The sequence below is a fragment of the Fusarium venenatum genome (assembly GCF_020744135.1).
Source record: "Fusarium venenatum strain MPI-CAGE-CH-0201 chromosome Unknown EDB82scaffold_1, whole genome shotgun sequence".
Classification (NCBI taxonomy): Eukaryota; Fungi; Ascomycota; class Sordariomycetes; order Hypocreales; family Nectriaceae; genus Fusarium; species Fusarium venenatum.
In genome coordinates, this window is record NW_027072129.1 from 1663904 (window position 1) to 1682982 (window position 19079).

The 19079-nt window shown below is 48.8% G+C and overlaps 5 protein-coding genes across 5 annotated transcripts; 2 read left to right on the forward strand and 3 right to left on the reverse strand.

The window, feature by feature from the left end:
- Positions 1-351: 351 nt before the first annotated feature.
- EDB82DRAFT_12032 (uncharacterized protein) lies at positions 352-3616 on the reverse strand. The gene has a single exon (XM_025731915.2). It carries the CDS (start codon positions 3397-3399, stop codon positions 577-579), a length of 2823 nt encoding a protein of 940 aa, XP_025590893.1. The 5' UTR covers positions 3400-3616; the 3' UTR covers positions 352-576.
- Positions 3617-5413: 1797 nt separating this feature from the next.
- EDB82DRAFT_425702 (uncharacterized protein) lies at positions 5414-7120 on the reverse strand (the record flags this gene model as incomplete). Its single annotated transcript, XM_025731914.1, has 1 exon — positions 5414-7120. The coding sequence occupies one exon, from the start codon at positions 7118-7120 to the stop codon at positions 5414-5416; it is 1707 nt and encodes a 568-aa protein (XP_025590892.1).
- Positions 7121-9018: 1898 nt separating this feature from the next.
- Positions 9019-10141, reverse strand: EDB82DRAFT_549805 (60S ribosomal protein uL16; the record flags this gene model as incomplete). Its single annotated transcript, XM_025731913.2, has 3 exons — positions 9019-9491; positions 9549-9933; positions 10097-10141. 3 exons carry the CDS (start codon positions 10139-10141, stop codon positions 9256-9258), a joined length of 666 nt encoding a protein of 221 aa, XP_025590891.1. The 3' UTR covers positions 9019-9255.
- Positions 10142-10417: 276 nt separating this feature from the next.
- On the forward strand, positions 10418-10987 carry EDB82DRAFT_470124 (60S ribosomal protein eL30; the record flags this gene model as incomplete). Its single annotated transcript, XM_025731912.1, has 3 exons — positions 10418-10496; positions 10556-10710; positions 10889-10987. The coding sequence occupies 3 exons, from the start codon at positions 10418-10420 to the stop codon at positions 10985-10987; spliced, it is 333 nt and encodes a 110-aa protein (XP_025590890.1).
- Positions 10988-12809: 1822 nt separating this feature from the next.
- EDB82DRAFT_470125 (uncharacterized protein) lies at positions 12810-14738 on the forward strand (the record flags this gene model as incomplete). The annotated part of the gene is made up of 2 exons (XM_025731911.1): positions 12810-13413; positions 13471-14738. 2 exons carry the CDS (start codon positions 12810-12812, stop codon positions 14736-14738), a joined length of 1872 nt encoding a protein of 623 aa, XP_025590889.1.
- Positions 14739-19079: the final 4341 nt, after the last annotated feature.

Genomic DNA, 19079 nt, shown 5'->3' on the forward strand with positions numbered 1-19079 from the left:
CAAACCCTCGGTTGTTCCTTTGTCGAGTGAGCCTCGGATAATGAATAAAAACAAGTAGGTAGGGATCGGCTGCCTTGTAAAAAGCTGAACCAGCAATTTACTCCTCACTTCTTGTACTCGAGACATGAACAAATGGTTTCAGATAAAAAACTACAGCTTGTCTGCTTGGTATAAGCAGAAACAAGCTCCAACAAAGGGAAGTAAGGAGCTAATATCGAGATACAAAAGATCCATCTTAGGTTTACAGACTTTTCCCGCAGAATCAAGGCAATCCCTTCCCATCCAATGAGATAGTGCCCAGTCCAGCTATAACACCCCAACCCATGCTACCTCATGTTCCAAACGCCTCCGGACCATTGCCCAGTTTCATTCAACCCTAAGAAACCCTGGTTGCAGGAACGCCTTGTAAACCAGAACCTTTCCGTACCTATAAACGCCAAACGTGCAAATGCAAAGAGAGAAAACAATGAGATAGCCAACTGTTGATGGAGATGAGAAGTGTGTGTACATGTAATAGAAATTGGTGTTGCCGTCATTTCATATGGCATCGATCATGTGTAACGTATTTTAAACACTTCATGACCTGTTGTTGTCATCGTCTTCGTGAATGTGAAATTCGGTCGAGTTGTTGTTGGGCCAAACATTTTGGTGACTGGGATACTCGGAAGGTTGGCTGCTGACGTTACTAGCAGGATCACTATGGTGAGGGTCGACGTTTTCGTTGTCCTCAGCAGCACGTTGGTCCTCAATTCCGGGCCATGGCTCATCTTCAGGGAGTTGCCAACCCTGTGATCGTCGACCTGGTAAAGCCTGCTCATGTGTGACTACTTCCATACCGTCCACACTCTCGTTATCTTCCATATCGTCAGAACCACTCTCGTAAATATCGATGTTGAAATCCGAGTCATCATCGAATTCGTCTTGAGCAGCGGTGGGCGCCACACTTCCAGAACGCAGAGGCCGTTCTTGGAGAGGAGCGTTACTGAACGGTGTGGCATATGCGAAGGGTGTAGTTCCGCGTGCTTGTTGGCGATCGCCGAGGCCCATGGGCATAGGGCTCGGCGATGCAGTCCATCTTGGTGTAAAGCGATGGCTCGGGGACCTTGTACGACGACGCTTCATGATTGCCGATTGGGAGTTGACAAGCAATGCAGGAGATTGACGACGACTTTGTACGTAGGACGAAACACGGCGTCTGTTAAGCGCAGGCGAAGCTTGTATCGGAGCAGCCATGGGCGTTGAGGAAGTTCGGATGTGAGGTGGATGGGAACCTCGCCGGCTACCAAGCCGGGGCGACTGGGCTCGCACTAGAGACGGGCTCGAAGATTTCATCCTTGAGAGAGCCGGATAGAATGTCTGCGACGGCGAGTTTGAAACTCGGGCCTTTTCATTGCGCATGCTCGTGGAGATATCAGCGCTAGGTGGCTCGTCAAGTTGTTCGGTCCAAGTCCAACACTCTTCGAAAGCCTTGCTATCATCCAACGAGTTTGATGGGTTAGGGACGACTGGGCTCATCTCTCTGAGCATTTGCCATGTCCAGCCCATCTCGTATGCTTGAAAGTCTTGGAGATAGGCGTCAGGGTGAGTGATGAACAACCTAGGTTCAGAAGCTCGCATCATGACCTGGCTCAGAAACTGAACGTCCCACACTGCAGGTGTCATCATCTCAGCAGGGCTGAGGAAACGTAGTCGCGAATCTTTATGAATCTTGCGCAGAGGGACCCAAGTGGACTGAAGTCCTAGGTATGTGGATGAGCGCGGATCAGTAGTCTGTGGGCGGGAGAAGATGTTCATCTCGCGAAAGAGGTGTCCAAAGGCCCCGTTCATGGCCATGGTAACGCTGCGAGCATCTGAGCCCTTGACCGATATTGTCTTGATCAAACCACGGCTGCGCAGCCGTCGATCGACGATACCCTTATCAGGACAAGCTTTGGGCAAGAGCCATTTGGTTTCTTGATCCGAGGTTATCCAGTCAGGATATAGAGACATTTCAGAGCGCATGGTGGTTGCACTGTGTGTCATGGGTAGTTGTGTCCAATCGTCGTTGGAGATTTGTGGCTCGTTCTTGAACTGCTGAGCCTCCTGCCATACCTTCTTAAGGGGAAATGGCAGGAAGATTACTTCGATCTCGAACGGATGAGTAGGAGAAGGCATTAGCGACTGTAGCTGAACCACTTGTGCCTGAAGAGATTGGACCTGACTCCAAAGCTCTTGAGAGTGGCTTGGACGACTTGTAATACTGGTTGAAACGGATAATACGCTAGCATCGTCGCCTCGTCGAGATGCATTGCTGTTGTTGTCGTTAAGCACGCTCTTGTTATCATTAACGATTTTTTCCACCTCTTCGACCCGACTTTCTAAATCAGTCATCCGGATATCAACATGATCATGCTTTTCCTGGCAATCTTCGTGTCCTGCGACTGTAAAGGAAACCGTCTCTAGTCGGTCAAGCCGTTGGTCGTGACCACTGACGGTGTCAGATAGGTTCTTGAAAGCGCGCCGTGAAACGGCCGCATTGAAAGCTGGAGCTCGAGGTTCAGACTGGGTCGGCGTACCAGGTCCGGGAGTATCAGCTGGCCTGTGATCCTGCGAGGTCCATGTAAAAGATCCGCCTTGTGGTACCGGTTCCTTAAATATAGCAGGTGGTTGTGAATCCTGGGTCCTGGGCTGGGTCAGAGATGAAGGCCTGTTTTCTGGAACACTATTGAGCGTGTGAAGACCCTTTCCAGCAAAAGGCCGTATATACTTGGCTTGGATCGATGACGTCGTAGATGCTGTTTGAGATGCCATTAGACATTGTGATGGTATTGGTGGTATAGAAGAAGGACATGGCTGCGACTGTATTAATCCTCCCCAACTCATAGTATCCGGTATTGAGGCAGAGGTTCCATTGTTTTGAGTGTCTGTCATCCTAGGATGTGGTCCGATATCCAATGGCATCCTTTGGTCCGGTAATCTTGGGTCTGACGTCCGTGGGATAAAAGATAAGGCTCCTGGGTTAAAATTCGAAAAATCCATTCCAGGGATCACTGGAGGTGTCTTGAGGGTTATGTCCATAACGGGGCTAAGAGGTTCGCGTGCAGTCCTGGGTCTCTCATTTTCTTGGCCTGGTATACTCACTTCAGGCTGCTGAATATCACGAGATCCCTCATCGTGATAGCAGGCGTGGTGATTGCACATACACCATTGGGATTGATCCGGTGTAGGATTGCCTGTCGGACATCGACTCCAGAACCTCCGGCACCCACAACGAGCTCCATTAGCACCTGGGTTTAAATCCACGAAACCACAAGATCCTCCTGGCAGGCTGGGGGTCGGCGTCCTGACCGCGACAGCGTCTGTATATATATCGAAGGCATTTGGGTTGAAGTGGGACGGGTCGAATGGTGTCATTGCCATTGGAAGTTGCGCGCGCTCATGTCGCGAGGCCAAAGTCGCAAAGCAAATAAAGCAGGCTCGGCGCCTTCGAGAGGGATATAAGTCCGTGTATAATGTCGCGAATGGTTGAAAGCAGTGGAGGCCGTGGTGAATGGGTCACGGGTGCTCCTCAACCAGGCCCAGAGGGTCGCGCAAAGCGGCCGCCTATTTCAGTTCATCGCACTATAGGTCAATTAGAATCGCTATACTAGCTACCAAGGTCGAAAAATCTGGTCGCAATCCATGAAAGGCCTGGCGAGGAAGGCGGGTATGGGTCCGAGGAAAATGGAGGAGACTAACCACGGCGCGAAAGAGAAGCAGGTAGGTAGTCGTGGATCGAGGGAACAGCACTATTTATACGGAAAGCTCAGGAGATGAGAGAATCGCAGGCGGACAGAAGAGAGTGGACAAAAAGTAATGTCGCAACGTGATGGAGGGATGCTAGAATTTTTGCCTGCCTATGAAAGATGCGATGTGCAAGCAAGGCGAACAAGGCGATGACTTTTCGAGTGGCTCGCGAGAATGGAACTGAGACTGGGACTAGGATGAGTATGGGGTTGGAAGTGGTGGTGGTTAGGTAGATGTGGAAATGGAAGTGCATTCCCCCCCCACAGCAGAGACAAGACACGCCTCGACGGTGTCGATACGCGCACCTTGTTGACGCACTATGGCCATTTATGGCAAGACATCAACGCTGCCTTTAACGTGGGTATCAGAGAGAAGAGTTGTGATTTTGAATTGAATAAAATTCTACATATTCATATGAATTTCTGGTTTTGGTATTCTAACATCTATTTAAGCAGTTCAAATTCATAAATCAACCGTTTTAACGGCATCCTTTCAACGGTTACTGTTAGACAATGAAGCCGCAAATTTCCACCATAACGACGCTTAATTATAGTGTATGTAGGGAGGCACGAAACTTGTTAAAGCGGCACCAGATGTCTTGGAACTTGGCTCCTCTTCAGGTCACTTTCAGAGCTGCTTCTCTCATTTACCCCGCCTGGTTATGCTAAAGCACGCCAGTTTAAGTGCTTAAGCCAGTGCACGCTCACCAAAAGATACAAGAGAACAAGGAAGCGCTTCGAGATAACGATTATTCAACCAATAAGATACTTTCTACAGTCCCAGTTTTCGTCTCCGCTCATCTGTGGTAATTGACGGGAGGGAACGGCGCCTCCCTCGCGTCCCAGTCCATCTAAGTTGTCTCAAACCTAACTCAACAACTGAGTATTGGGCAGACCCTAGAATAAGAGGTTCTTAATTCCTAAATAGTCACAGTCACAGTTGGCATCAAGAATATCAATTATAATCACCTCAGTTCATACGAGTGAATAAATGCTCTCATAAGACTTGCATCACTTGCAAGATAACATGTCTAAAAAGGTACATCACTGCCTCAATGATGATCGTTTCAACCCTTGCATGGTTCGCTCATCTCTTGTGAATATTGTGTAATCACCACTTGAGGCTGAATGCGCCATTGGCCAGTATCTTCTCTTATTCTTGCATTTCGCTTCCAGATTCGATGTGATTGTCCGTTTAAGAAGCGTTGCGATCTCGACTCGTTCAGTGAGGCGACAGTTGGGTCTTCCGCCTCGAGCAATGGCTGGTTCTGCGAAAAGGGATGATTCTTCGTCTCGCGGATCAGAAAATTAAGAATTTTCACGGTAAGGCTTTCCTTCGGTCTTCACAAGTGCAAGGAGACATCACAATAATGCAACCATATGTATGGCTTTGAGGTGAAATTGGTCCAGCTTGCCCTGCAAGCACCTTAAATTCAAGAAACAATGAAACTCTATCGTGATGAGTAAAAACGCCATGTCTCGTCTTTAGATGGTTTCCTGTAACAGTAATCCCCAACTTTTAAATGTTCACAAAATAAATATCTCAACAAGATATTGCACACAACACCCCTTTATGCTGTCGTTATAGTGTAACCTTTGTGGCTCGGCTTCATAAGTCAACACATGTCATACCTTCACAGTCATCATCATCATACTTCGCCCCAACTGCCCATCGGGCCGTTGGACGCAATCACAGAACCTGTGCCCAGAGACCCACCAATGTCCCAGTAATGCCGTGATGAGACGCTACTTCGTCGAGCTGATCGTCTTGTACTCTGACTCGCGCAACTACTGGGATGCCGGATCGCTACTGGACTGCCTGGCGTCGTAGCTTTGAACGTTCGACGCTCGGCTGCAGGCCTCATGCGTGAGACCAGCGGGTGGTGTTGTCGCACGCGAGCCAATTTGGCCGCTATGTCCTGACTGCTCGATGTGGCCAGGTGAGCTGGAGTGGGAGGGGGCGGATTGCTGGTTCGTGGCATAAACCGAGAACGTAAATAGCGGAATACCAGTTTCATGTCCAGGTCTTTCTCCCACTCATCTTGCGTAAAGGCATTGCTCATAGGTGTATCTTGTTGTGAGGTATGTTCCGTCTCGGTTGATGGCTCAGCTAATCTGCCAAGAATATCGATATGATTTGAAGGCTGCATGGTTGGTTTGAATTGAGGGAATGATGAGTGTTCAGGCTCGGTAGGGCGGATGTTTTCTGTGGCGGAATGAGAGGAGTTGGTTTCCGGGATAATTGGGAGACCAGCATAGGGAAGTGGCATCTGCTGAACTCGGGTAAATGTTGAAAATGCGCCAGGATGGTGCGAGATATGGCCCACAATTGAACCAAGTTCTTTTGACATCTTCTCGAGCATGTTCAATTGCCACTCCTCCTTGTTGGTGAATTGCTGTGAGTCCCATGCCAGGTGCTGAGAGGCGCGTGGTGTTGAAGATAAATCTTCGTTATCTTCAGGCACGATTTCTCCCAACATGACTGAGATTGAGTGTTCGTCCATTCCAACAATATCTCGTAGAAATTTCCTGGTAATCTTGGAGAACATGCCTTCTGAATCAGCAGGTGTCTGCACAGCGTCCTCATCGTGCCATGTCATGTTATCTGATTCTCCATCATATGCCAGAGCTGATGGTACAGAAGGAACATTGGATGATGGGCGCTTGGGAATCGATGCTTGTGAAAACCGCCGCCGCCTTGTCTCGCGCTGAATCTCGCCAAGTAACACTCGACTATGTTCCAAGCGCCACTCTTCGATCCGTTGGCGCTTCTCTGTATCGTGCACTTGATCATGCTCCACATCAAGTTGCCTCAAGTCAAAGCTTTCTTTTCGTTGAAACTGCCTTCTGGGGTTGAAACGCTCAAATTGGTAAATATGGTCTTGGGCCGCGGCGCCCAACGTCGGTTGGTCAAGATGAAAAGATCCCAGCCCATCATGGGCAGGAAATACGGGTCCAGATGCTTGGTTATCCTCATGTTGTGGTTGATAATTCACTCCGGGTATAGACTGGAAGCCAGGTAAATGGCCGTCAAGACTGTCCAACTCAGCATCGTCCTCATCATCGAGAGTAGATGCTGGGGCGGATTGCCGTGATGCATCCTCCGATTTCGCAGCCGGTTTCAAACTTCCTAAATCGCCCACCCTTGACCTTCCAGGGGTTTGTAATGAATGGTCTGTTTCGGTAAGATATGATGTTGTCGTCACATCAGTTGGCGCGAACAGCACCCATGCCTGCGATTCTTCTGGTTGACGCTCTTGAGTGATAGGCGCTTCCCTTCTTGGGAGTTCCTGTTCGTCGGCAGGAGGCCGTACTACGCGTTGAACCGACTGTCGAGTCGGTTGATGAAATGCCATGATTGTCGCACTCGTTCAGTCGTCGCGATGTCGTGAGGTTGATACCGATAAGGAAGTGGCGGGCAAGATAAGATGCGTCGATGATGGAAGTGGACCCTCCAGATATGCCCGCCTATGTCGGGGGCTTTTTTGCAGAGACAATATGCGAGTAAGTATGGAGAATAGGACAATGAGTTGCAGAAGCTTGATAGCTTGTAGTCAAAATATCGAGCAGGGTCAAACCCGAAAGATGAAGATACAAAAGAGGTAGTATAAAGAAGAGAAGATTCAAGAACAAGGATGTTGGGGAGAAAGAGGGATTCCGAGTTGGGTAGTCTCACTAAAGAAAGATAGGAAGAAAAAGAGGCGGGAAGGATGACAAGATTGACCCAAGCATGCAACCCAAGCTAGGCCTGTATCCGTACCTTAAGGCTCAATAGGATGCTACTCTCATACCAGGCGTCATCTAGACGCTCTACGCTGTGCTGTAGTCGGGGGTTGATCGGCGGGTGGGGGGGAGAGACGCTCGCGTGTTCAGTTGCTGTCCATCCATCCGCAACAACCAGCTCAATAAAGCTCAGCTGGTTACCTGGGTATGTTGTTTTGTTTCCAGTTATTGTTTCGGGTTGATGCTTATCATATATACATAGTCAATAGTACTTCAACGCAAGCATCCGGGTATGCGGACACTATCATATCAAGGGTCTGAAGACTTTCTAATGTCCTAGACTATGCGTTCCACTCAACAGAGTCCACCCGCATGAGTCGCCAGCGTGGATTGATAGACCGCATTAACTAGACCGTGCAGCCCTCTGCTTCTGCTATTATGTACAGGACAGTATTATACGTCTGACGTGGATGGGCACAGCATGGCATTTCGGGCCTGCTTATTACATGCTTCATGCTGCGCTCTGCTCTGCTTTGCTTTGCTGTGTTGTGCTGACCGATATTTGATTTACCTATCAGGCATCGGACGGCTAAGATATCGTTACATCCTTCGAGAATAAAAGGGTCCGTGGTCAAGCCAAGAGCATATGCAGGCTGATGAGTTGCCCTTCAGTACTCTCTGTACCTTGCTGGTTCCCGCGACCTGACACAACCGCAGGTGGTCCAATGGCCCTCTGGCCCTCCATCTTGTTGCTTTAGTGTCCACCACCCAGCCACCTTCTCATCTCATTCCCGCTGCATCTGATCTGACTGTGTTAGTAGATGTTATCCATACAGTTTTAGTATCTCTATAAGCGGCAATGTCACAAATCTAATGTGTGCATGCCCAAGCTGATCTGAATATGATGTGATATTATCGTTCACGGTATTTAACACATAAAATAGAAGAATTTGCAAAAACAAGCGAACCCCTACGTGGTAATCTACTAAACCATTTTTCATAGAACAGCGATCCATGCTCACTAATAATGCGGGACAATCCTGTCTTGCCAACGGCAATCCCTGATGACTGGCCAGACGTTGGGAGGTAAAAGATGTGCGCTACCTGTGACCTGAATGGCGTCACAAATCATCCCAGTGAAGTCATGTGGCCTACCGAGACAGAGGGAGTGGCTTTGTTTCTAAAATATCCCCAACAAGACAATGTCTCGCTTTTATGCTCTATCAATAGTTGTTTATCAGATTTTCGTCTCGTAGATGTATGCATTTTGTGCCAAGTTGGAATCACAGAATGACGGTGGAACGGTAGTATTTCTCCTGCATTAAATCATGTTACAAGGTGAGCATGAGCACACCATAATCCGGCATTGACACGAGTGGATGGACGGACGACATGCTCCGCCAATCACCATTTCGAGAACGGAGGAATGCTAGACTGGAGCTGATGAACTAAGCAAGAGTCGTCATAAGTCGTGTAGACTACAGCGCCGCAGTTAAGAAGCACATAACGTTATGTCAATATTCCAATAAGCCGGATCACTCGGAGGTTACTTGCTGAGATAGCTGTCGCCTTTTTCAATCAGGAAAATGCCCATAATATCATGATGTTGATCAGCAAAATTGTACAGCGTAAAAGTAAAGTCCAGTTCTGAATGTAAGATTTCAATTTGCCTAATCGACGCCCTGTAACTAGCGAGTTTTAAGAGGTCCTTATTTGACAAGCCATTTTGACGCCAGAAAACCCATATTCCATCCTATCAATCATTCCTTTAAGCCTCAGACTTGAAAGCGTCGGGGAAACGACGGATGTTGCGCTCAAGAGAACCGTGGTTGGAGAGGAACTGGACGTAAGCACCGTCGACCTTGACGCGGCCGGCAGCCTTCTTGTCAAGGTACTCCTCACGTCGGAGAGGAGTGAAGCCCCAGTTCTTGGAGACAATGATCTTTTGTCGGCCAGGGAACTTGTACTGAGATCGGCGGAGGGCCTCGAGAGCGATGGCACGGTCTGGTAGTGGATTAGTGAGATGACTCAATACTGATTTATAATCGGATTTTGACATACTAGCATCACGAGTGCGGACGCTCATGAGAATCTGGCCAATGTTGACACGGGCGACAGTGCCGTTGGGCTTACCCCAGGCACCACGCATACCGGTCTGCAGTCTATCGGCACCGGCACAAGACAACATCTTGTTGATACGGACGACGTGGAAAGGGTGAGCACGGACTCGGAGGTGGAAACCCTCCTTACCGGTGTTCTTGACCAGGTACTTGTTGGCGCAAATACGGGCGGCCTCAAGAGCCTCAGAGCTCAGCTGCTCATACTCGTTGGAAACGAGGTGAATGCAGAGAGGGAAGTCATCGACGTTGGCGCGCTTTCGGCCGAGATCGAAGATTCGGATCTTGGGGTCGGGGACACCACGGTTGAACCGAGACTTGGGATACGGCTAAAGATAAAGTCAGTATTGAAGTTATCGCCAAAGGGAAATTTCGTCGCAGTCAGAGAAACTGCCCCCGCAAAGGAGCAGCATGGAGAGTTTCGTCATGGAATTTCCAGAGACCCCAAATCCTCCAATATTTCTCATAAACGTCGAATGCGATAAAACGGACCTTGTTCTTGCAGTATCGGTAGCAACGAGCGGGACGGCGCGCCATTTTGTCGGATTGTTGATTGATCTGGGCGGAGTTGGTTGTGGGAGGGAAGATGAGTTTCGCGAGGGATCCCAAATGCCTGCCTATCTCTGAACTGTGAACGCTTAGAAATCCGGAGTCGCCACCCGCCCCACCCGATTAGGGCTCACAAGGAAAGTGGGTCCTCCGAGGTGCACACTTTCCTCAAAATCATTTTGACTTGGATCTTTTTTTTATTCAACTCCAGCAATCCATCACCAAACGACAAGTCGCCGCCAACCAGTCGCCCAATCAGTCAAAATGGCCCCCGTCAAGAAGAGCAAGAAGGATGCCAACAGCATCAACTCCAAGTTGGCGCTTGTTATGAAGTCCGGAAAGGGTACGCTTGGAAAATCTCAAGATTTATGATAGGAACTTTTGGCTAATTGGTATTTTCAGTCACTCTTGGTTACAAGTCTACCCTCAAGAGCCTCCGATCCGGCAAGGCCAAGCTCATCATCATTGCTGGCAACACTCCTCCTCTCCGCAAGTCTGAGCTCGAGTACTACAGCATGTTGTCCAAGGCCCCCATCCACCACTTCTCCGGCAACAACGTAAGTCACAATTTTCTTTATACTGTCATCTTGCAGCTGCCTGCAAGATGACACTTCTCGGAAATGCTTGCTTGACAACATTTCTTTGGCTTCAAGGACTCTCTAGTCCTTGCGGCCTACCCAGAGAAGAAGTCATCTCGACTTTGGAGGGTTCATAAGCTTACTCGTAAATCCACAGATCGAGCTCGGTACCGCCTGCGGTAAGCTCTTCCGATGCTCCACCATGGCCATTCTCGACGCTGGTGACTCCGACATCCTCAGCGACCAGCAGGCTTAAATGTCTCGTTGATAGAGAATGTTTTTTTAAGGCGTTTCGGGGTAAAAATGGGTCTAGGGCATTCGAGGATATACCAAACAAGGGTGATGAAAAGCGACGACTCTTAGTGAGAACATGTAGTGCAATGCAAAGCATAGCAGTTCTCCCCATGACCTATGTGTCTTGGGCTTAATTGGGCCTGGTACTGTATACCGGTTCAAGTCAATGAAAGAAATAAAGCTCATGAACATTGTTCCCCGAAAACGATTGGCCTATTCGCTGTGATCGAGTGTGTTCAATTCAATGTAAATACTTCCGAGTCCAGTACACATGCATGGTTCATATCTAAGCAGTCGTATGTGCTTTTCGTGCCAAGGCTGTAGATAGGTACAGGTCATGGCGCTGCCATTCTGTTAGGCTACTTCTCCCTTTCCAGGTTGAAGTGTTCTGGGATGACTGATTTTCTTAGAACAAAACAGCAACATATCAGGAAAACATCAGTTACCTTCAACAGCCAACAATATCACTCACTATTAAAGAAACAATAAAATGTTGACTGGCATGACAACAAAGGCAATAGCAAATCTTCCAGGCATAGTGCGAGACTACCAAGCTTTGTTTTGTTTCAACCTTGACCATCCGTTCTTAGATTAGTGGATTCATATTCTCTAATTCCCCATAGACACTTCAACGGCGATCAGCAGTGAATACATCAAGATTCTCCATGGTTATACTTACACATCGAATATAAGCAGCCTTTCTTTATTGTGGCCTTTGTTCTTAAGCTGCTAAAGCAATATGATTCATTTGCCAGTCAGTTTACTAGTCTATCAAAACAACAAGATACCCATTTAAAATTCTCATCCCAGCATAACAAAGCTTGAACCGCAATTTCCAGACCTCATGGGACATATAAAACCGAGGTCATGCACAGTATGCATTGATCAATGACTGGTCTTGTCTTCAGCGGGAGACAAACCTAGGTGGGCACAAGGTTCAAGCAAAGCAAATGTGACAGCAGCTTCTGGGGAAAGATCCGTGAAATCCACAAGAATGTCCCCCTGAGAGAACCGTTCCATTTTAACAGCCACTCGTTACCTGTTCGACACTACACGTCAGCAGTGTCACGGATTTAGATTGGCTGTTACAGTATGAGTGAAATGTCCATATTAACTGTACAGCATAGTTGCAAGAGGTGGCTTGGGCGCTGTGATCGAGTCTTAACAACGGTTTGAGTTTGAGTCCCTGCATAACTTCAGTTTATTCTTAATTTCTTTGTCCTCATCTACCGGCTGCAACCCAAATATGAATTTTTCTTCCTTCTTTAATCTCTACAGACTCTCATCTCTGAAATTTCTCTCCTCCAAAATATCGACTTCACCGCCAATACAGTACAATACAGTATTTCCTGGGCAGGCATAGCTTGTTTCAACAGCATCCAGGCTAGGCTGCCCCAGAAATATCGACCTTCTGGACGCCAACGCCACACGCTAGAGAGGCAGGCCCCTACCCCGTACCTTAGCAACGTCCCTTCTGAGGCGCAGACGGACTGTTGTTACTGTACCGTATTTGGTAACGGTAGAGACAGGACACTCCTATTTCAGTGCCGACCCTTCTTGTTGGGTGCATTATCCACGTTCCAGATCACCGGGCGAACGTGCAACACAACATAACCCAAGAAGCAGACGTTACAACAACTTTTTACCACACATTATCTATACCCCGACGGCGAATGTCCTGGTGTTGTTCTCATATTCTTGAGACACCGCCAACTGTTCCTACGCTCCGTCGCTAAAACCATACGACCCAACACAACCCAACCAACCCCAAATTCATATTTAGCATGTCTGCCGCTACAAAGAAGCCCCCAGCGGGTGGTGTTGGCCGAGTATCTCAAACCGATTCTTCTTCCTCAGCAAGCCCTTCTCCTTCACCGCGTCCTGGCTCCCGATCAACTACTCCTACTAGCAACGGCCATTCCCGAACTCGATCGCTACGAACCAACGCACCTGTGTCTGCTCGTGCCGCTATTGCCCGGAGAGATACTCTCAGTGCCTCTGATTCAGATGCGCGAGCCGAAGCTGCTGCTGCCGTAGAGGACCTTCAGAAGCGTTTAGAAAATGAAGAGAAGTCTTCGCTTCAATACAAGCGCCAGGCGGAGGTTCTCCAGTCCAAGCTTGACGAGGCGGTCAAGGAGTCGGCCAAGTTGGAAGAGAAGGCACACGAATATGAAGAACAGATCGAAACTCTGAGTAATGAGAAGAGAGAGGTGACTCGTCAGATGCGTGAGATGGAATCCATTTATGAGTCGGAACGCAGCTCTATTCTTAAGGAGAAAGAGGAGATGTCAAACCGAGAGGAGGAGATGCAGGCCATGATCCAGCGACTCAAGGAAAGTCTAGCCCAACGAAACAACATTGTTGAGGACCCTCGTCCTTCCAGACAACGTGAGTGCATTTATTACTCCCATCTACCCATCATTTCCCCCGCTCACAATTGTTTAGACTCTGGTAATTCATCACCATCCCTTGAGAATGGCAGCTTCGCGCCCCCCTCCTCCATACAGCGCAGCGACTCCCGAAATAGCTCAAAACTTATCCTTCAGAAAGACAAGCTTATCGAATCGCTACGACTGGAACTCGCCGAGGCTCAGATCAAGTTGGTGGAGACGGAGAACCAGGGTGGCGGTCGACTACATGAGGTCGAGCGACTCCTCATGGAAGCTCGCATGGCCAACGCTCGACTTATGGAGGACAACGAGAGCTACCAGCTTCTTCTACAAGAGCGTACCCTCAAGGGAGACTTTGGACAGAACGACTTCAGTTATATGGGCAGCAACTCTAACCAGGACGCCTTGGCTGCCCTGGAAGGCAAGGCAGGAGGCTCTAGTCTTGCTGATGAGTTGTCCGAAGCAACTGAGGGCGAGTCGGTCTCCGATGGCGACCGCCGTCTCGAATCCGAAGTCAGGTCTATGAAGGAGCAGAACAAGGCGCTCACACTATATATTAACAAGATTATTGAGCGTCTTCTTCAGCACCAGGACTTTGAGTCGATCCTTGACACGTCCGGCGATTTGAAAAGTCTCCCAGATACCAATAAGGAACTTCCGCCTGCCCCTGTCGACAAGCAGCAGCCATCTGGAACTATTCTCCAGCGAGCCAAGTCTATGGCCCCCGGTCCTACCAAACCAAGGCCTAGGCCAATTTCCGTCATGCAGCCCTCCACCTCCTCAGACCACACCGATCCCGACAAGGCGCCTAGCATTCCCATCGGCTTATCCAGATCAACAAGCACGCGGCGGAGTCCACGGCCACACTCAGACCAATTTACCGGGGCTGCCAGCCTGGTCAGCCAGATGTATCGGGGGCCAGACGGCCCCGTCTCTCCACCACTTGGGACTCCACGGCATTCCCAAACCTTCTTCTCGCCCCCCAACAACTCGGGTAACCCTAACGCGGCCGCCCGGGTGCCTTCCGGAGCATCGGTGGCCACCAGCGGCAACTTTCCTGGGATGCGGAGTGAGACGTCAAGCTTGAGCGGAGAGTCTGGTGAATTGTCCATGTCGACACCGCCGTCGCAGTCGCCACCCCGAGCCCATTCTGATAGGCACACAACGTCGTTCGCGGGAGGCAAGCCACGGCCACTTCGACTGGTCCAGGAGAACCCTGATGCCGTCAAGGAGAACAAGAGAGCCAGTTGGTACTCGCCATTCACCTGGGGCGCCAAGAAGGAAGAGCAGCAGGTGCCTTCAGGCAACCCCATTCCAGAGTAGTGTGGGAAAGGGCTGTAGGAAGGACCTGAGCTTCAAGAGATTGTTAATGGGACGCAATGGTTGGATATATACGTTCATGGGGCATCCATAGGGACTGATGACTGGTCATGTACGGTTCACGTCATTAGATATAGCGGCGTTTGGTTCATGGATTATCGTTGGCTTTATCGATGCCGTCTCGCAAGCAATGGGTGGTTTTTGGGGGATTGTCCTGGTTATCCTTGGGATAAGTTATGGGCAGTGCCAGGTTATTACGGGTGCACATGACTGTTGACGACGAATTGTGAATGGAGGCATGATGTTTTCTAGATATAGATTTATGAAAAGCACTCGTTTAGCGAGTTTACAATCATGACATATTTGATGATTTGACTTGTTAATTTGTGTCGTATAGTGAAGTTTATCAGTTCCGGGAGAGCCTCGACTGTGGCTTGCTCTACAAATGTAATTTAGTGTTTTGTCTTGAATGAAACGTGTAATAAGTCGCGGCGCAGTTTGACTCTTTGGCATGACCGTTACTGTACAGGTTGCACAATCTCATCAAACCGTTTTCCCCCATCTGACCAACCGTTGCTGGCCTCAAATGCAATGTGAGTCTACTGATTTAGATTAGGCTGCTCCCAGTCAATTGATCAGTTTACGAACAGATGTCACCGTTCAAATCAAGGAGTATGACGTCTATACCAGACCCTACATGCAGCATGTGCAAAATCAATAGGACTCTGTGATGCTGCTTAGCCGAGGAACCAAACCAATGAGTCTATATGTACAATAAATCACTCAGACATAATGATGTGTAAATCGATGATTCGTAAGCGCGCGCATAGATCAAGACATGCCAACACAACACACATCTCTCAAAAGGTAAGTGGTCTGTGGCACAAAAAACATCCCGTTGACAGCTCAGACGGCACGACGCGGGATGATCATCTGCGCAGGAACCCGAGACGGCGATAGGCCGGATCATGACATGTCAGCCTCGGAAGGGTGAGGTAGCAAGATAAAGAAACACAGGAAATGGCGCGTGGGTTTTGAGGATTAGATAGGCTGGTAAAGGATGAGGTGTACATTTAGGTACATGGTGATTTGAGGGGGCACAATCAGGACTGTGACTGTAAGTATGATGATGATCTACTGGTTGGTACTGGTGGTGATTGAGTTTATTGTTGCTGTCATAGCAGGGGTTCAGAATTTGGCAGCTGACTCTGACTCTGACTCTGACTCTATTATCAGAACCATCTTCGTTGAATGATTCAAAGGACCAGGACAGTTCAAGTGGCTGAGCTTTCAGAATCGGTGATTGAGTAAATACAGCTCGGTTAGGGCTGACGAATCGAGATTCTGGTGTTCTTGTTGTTGCATCTCGAAACTTGTCTTGTTCACCTGCATGAACCTTTGGTGTTACACAACCCAAGAATGGGGGACTCTATGGCAGGTCAAAGGTCAGTCACCCGCTCGGCCTTGGCCGTATCGATCTTGTCCTCCGTAATTGAGCCTGATCTCACAGAGACATTTATTGAAATTGTGGCTTGGGTCTTACTCGAATCCCTCACTCTGTCGCCGTCTGTGCCTTTGAACATGTGCCACACTCGAAACCTGTGGTGGAGACAGATACTCGTGTCAAACTGTGAGAGGCTGAAGGGGACATAAGAGTGGCTTCGATCTAGACGAAGCTGAGTGCTTGCTTTGGTCGGACACTGCCGTTCCTGTTGCATTAAGCAGGGAGCCGATGTACCCCAGAGTTCAATACTTTGCATCAGGCATCTGTCGTGAACGGAAGCCGAATCTAGGACCCGACATAATTCGAGTTACAGGCCTCGGAAGGACGAGCGGACGTTGATACCCCTCCGTTATTGAGTATGCATAGGACGAGGGGAAAGCCTGCATCATGCGAATGGTGTTCAAACGATGCCCATACATGTTTCCGTCTGGTCCGAGACCGTGGGTCATCAAATCGATTCAGGGTAGCTGCTGGGGTTTCAACTTGAAGCGCAAGTACAACGCTTGGAGCAGAGAGCGAAACCTGGGGCGGGATTGACAGTGCAGAAACAAGGCCTCGCTTGCTGTGTATAGTCATGCGACTCTGTCGCTTCTTTCGATTTGTCTATTGCTATTTCGTGCCAAACTCGGCTGCTGAAATATGGCAGCTCAGCAGCCGAGGCAGCATTGTTGTCATGAAATCCCAGTAACCAGGACTAATAGCCATGAACCTTGTGACGATATGTAGCAGCGTTGACAATGATCAGCATAACAAGCCTGCCTGCATATTCGTCTTTCTGGGGGAGTCGAACCAGCCCCAGGCATACGCATACGCAACATGATAACGGTGTTTAATTCCGTAGCTCTGCCTAAGTGCTATAAAAGCTGAGCAACAAATCAAGTCAATCAACCAGGATCTTTCCCATTCACAACTCCAACGTCTCACATGTGCCCGGACTGTCCTTTCCGGTCCCCGGCCACCGAGATAGGAAAGCATTGTCAACAGAATGTGCGGTCAAAGGGAGTCACAAGTTTTTTTCTTCATTTTTTCCTGACAGTGACGCGAATACCGAAAGGATACATACGATTATGGTATGTAAGAGTCGGTGAGATGTCGTAGTGTCAGTGTATCATACTCTAGGGCTAGTGCCGTGTGGTTCCTGGGACTTTGAGCAAACGAAGTGCCCAGACTAATTGTTGATGGAGTGGTTTCCGGGACTGTGATGTTGTTTCCGGCTGGCCTGTCTGCTTGTCAAACGGGGCATTTTCTTGCTAGTGAAATGCCCTGGTCAGAAAGGTCTGTCAGGGGAGTAGGGGCAGAGAAGGAAGAGGGAGGACCGGCTATTGGGGGCCTGTCTGTCTGATGCCTGTAGAGTGTTCCTCTTCCTATTCCTACTCCTACCACGGAAGCCCACAAGTTCCATGACGTGCAGCCTGTAAATTGTGACTGTCAGATTCGTAATTCTGCGTTGCGAATGAATATTAAAAGAGGATGTTGAAGTAGGTTTTCAATGTCCACATGATGTGTGATGAGTATTAATTGCTGAGCCGTAGAGCACAAGTAGACCTTGAGCCACTAGGAGCCGTTGTCAACGTGGCTGCGAGTATCTTTTTACAGTGGGCTGTAGGCTCAGTCAATAACAAGATAACCCTCACTACGGAGTAGGAAGACTGCATTGTATATGTACCTCCCAATAATGTGCTCAGCCGTATGGTGGAGGGGCAGGGCTGTGTGTATCCAAGTCGATTACAGATCGAATTTTCCCCCCTTCTGACCGTCTTTGCGAGGCCCATCAGGGCTCTCTTCTCAGTCGTCTTGATACGCAGCGGGGACTGGTTCGTGAGCTTCTTTGCTCCCCACCAACATTGATTCGTCTGTAATAGTATAGCGACTTTGACTTTGGACTTAGCATTGCCGACAGAGATTGAAAAGAGGGGCATTAAAAGAAAAAGGGCTTCTTTTCATCCATTTTTGTCTCTTCTCATCCGGCGTAACAAACCTGATGAATTGTGGTTATAATGGAGGAGTGTAGCTACATTGAGTTAGCTATTCGTCTAGCTTAACAAAGAAGCGAAATGGAAGTCGAACCCAAGTGCTTGATCTGAGCCCAGATGATTCTGTGTGTGGGAGCAATCAGGTACCGGCTACAGGGGTATCATCCGCCAAACGCCAAACCAGGGCCTCTCCGCTCCGCCCACGATTGGATCCTTGATGTCGCGCCCGGTGCCAGGAACCGGTTGCAGGGGGAGTTGCGAGTACGAATTTCGTTGTGAATGGCTCAAGTCTGAAGGCTGAGTGAGTAAAGGAGCAGATACTGTTGGTTAGGTCTCGATCGATCATGAACTGACAAAAGGATTCATTCACATATAGCACGATACGACACAGACCACAAACGTACTGTTAGTCCTTTTAATTATAAACTGCTTTCGTCATTCATTTTCCGTTGGATGTTTCTCAACATCACATCGCTCGATGCCCAGACCTAGCTTGGGCCTGGGCCTGGGCTTGGTGCTTGCTTGTTCGGCTTACCAGGTATACTATCCGAAACTTCCAGTACTGACAGTACTGTACGAATCTCGCTCGCCTTGCTTGCATACTGTTACATATTCATAGTCACAAGGACAATTGTCTCGTCCTTGATTGATGTCTTTGTCTTTCAGTACGTACTCAGCTTGGAGCACATTGAGGCAGTGGGATGACCCAACGATTGTATCTTGATGGACAGATGCTGTAGACATGTAGGCAGTCAATGTTTATTTTTCAATTAAAACATATAACAAAGTTCAACCTGTTGTGTATGATTGTCTCCGTCACTTACAGTTGACCAGCAACCCAGCCTACACCCACTTTGTCGTCAATCA

Coding starts and splice junctions, on each gene's coding strand:
- EDB82DRAFT_12032 (XM_025731915.2), bottom strand. CDS start 3,399: ATGGCAATGACACCATTCGACCCGTCCCACTTCAACCCAAATGCCTTC.